The sequence below is a fragment of the Sinocyclocheilus anshuiensis genome, unplaced genomic scaffold (genome assembly GCF_001515605.1).
Source record: "Sinocyclocheilus anshuiensis isolate Anshui unplaced genomic scaffold, SAMN03320099.WGS_v1.1 scaffold1002, whole genome shotgun sequence".
Taxonomy (NCBI): domain Eukaryota; kingdom Metazoa; phylum Chordata; class Actinopteri; order Cypriniformes; family Cyprinidae; genus Sinocyclocheilus; species Sinocyclocheilus anshuiensis.
The window spans coordinates 219,267-221,045 of NW_015536514.1; the positions used below are offsets into that span (position 1 = coordinate 219,267).

At 36.9% G+C, this 1,779-nt stretch overlaps 1 protein-coding gene across 6 annotated transcripts in view; it reads left to right on the forward strand.

Annotated features, from left to right (window-relative positions):
- The window catches only part of hdac4 (histone deacetylase 4), a 260,575-nt gene that overhangs the window by 212,926 nt on the left and 45,870 nt on the right, over positions 1-1,779 (forward strand). For all 6 annotated transcript variants that reach the window (XM_016491248.1, XM_016491241.1, XM_016491256.1 and 3 more), the window contains one exon: positions 1,164-1,251. In XM_016491248.1, coding sequence (XP_016346734.1) covers positions 1,164-1,251 — 88 coding nt within the window. The remainder of the gene's footprint in view (positions 1-1,163; positions 1,252-1,779) is intronic.

Sequence of the window (1,779 nt, forward strand, 5' to 3'; positions counted from 1 at the left end):
GATAGATAAATAGATGGATGGATGAGAGATAGATGGATGGATGGATGGATGAGAGATAGATAGATAGATAGATAGATAGATAGATGGCTGGATGAGAGATAGATAGATAAATAGATGGATGGATGAGAGATAGATGGATGGATGGATGAGAGATAGATGGATGGATGGATGGATGGATGAGAGATGGATAGATAAATAGATGGATAGATGGATGGATGGATGGATGGATGGATGGATGAGAGATGGATAGATAAATAGATGGATAGATGGATGGATGGATGGATGGATGGATGGATGAGAGATGGATAGATAAATAGATGATAGATGGATGGATGGATGGATGAGAGATAGATAGATAGATAGATAGATAGTTTATATTACTAGAAAACAATAATAACAAAAAATAAAGGTTTTAAACTGTATTTAGACATGTCCCAAATTGTGGTAACAGAGTTGCAAAAATTGACCATTAGTTGACCTCAATTTTGTCAATCAACATTTTCTGGTGGTTAAGCACTTCTTTTTACGGACCAAATGCTGAAACATAAAAGAAACTGATTTCATAATTGATTTTGTAAGAGTTTGAGACCCTCTCTGTATTTGTAGCATTTGTTGCTGATCTGGAAGCATTTTCTTGCACGCTTCAGACTCTGTGTTTGAGCTGTTTGGGTACACGGCGTCCTCTATGCTCAGCTCGGCAACTTGGATGCAATTTTATTTATCTTAAAGCTTGATGGTTTATCCAAATTGATGTCAGGTATCGTTAACAGGGGGACTAAATTCCCTCGAATTGCAGAGCTTTGCCGCTCCTCCCATCCTTATTCCCAGTGCGTCTCCCTCATTACGGAAAGGTTAAAGTAAACGAGTGTTCCTCAGTCTCTATGGTGAAAGGTTAAATAAAAGGACTGTTCCGTGGATGGCGTGTTTGGGGAGCAGACTGAGGTTTGGTGCCAGGCCCTGTTCTTGCGCTCTGATGTCAAGCCAGGACGCAGTGGGTGAATCGTGTCATTAGTGAAATGAGACAATCCATCAGGCCAGGAGGTCCAGTTCACAAACGCACACGATCAGGCCCTCCACAATAGATCACACACCAGCTGACTGCCCCGCTTCTGTGTTCTCTCTCACAAGCGGTTTTCTGCTTTTGTTTTTGACACAAATAACAGGGGATTTTGCTATTTCAACTCGGTCGCCATTGCAGCCAAACTCCTGCAGCAGAGACTCAACGTCAGTAAGATTCTCATTGTGGACTGGGTAAGTTCACACTCAATCAGATCATATTTTCTCTATTAATAAATGTCCCCTTTCCTATTTCTGTGCCACTGAGTTACCAAATGATCTCATTTTCAAACAGTGACATCTGTGCATAATATAACAATGGAGAAAATTGCAAACATCATTTTCAGTAAATCACAATTCTTTTAACTGTTTTTCTAACTCTTTAATTCTTTTGTCACAGTTTAATATTTTAGTTTTCTGCTGAGTGAAAAAATATATTTATTTTAATATTTTCACAATTTAATTTATATTATATATAAATATATTTAATATATAGACGTAACATATTTTTCCTAAATATATACATGCATGGGTGTGTATTTATATATACATAATAAATCTACACAGTACACACACATATATTATGCAAAAAAAAAAACTTTTATTTTGGATGCGATTAGACAGCACTAGTTTTAATGGTTAAAAGGTGATGGTTTGTAATGGTATTTGTAGTGGAAACCATTAGAATTTTCTGTGATGGTTCTATTGTTTTTTTTCAGCTCA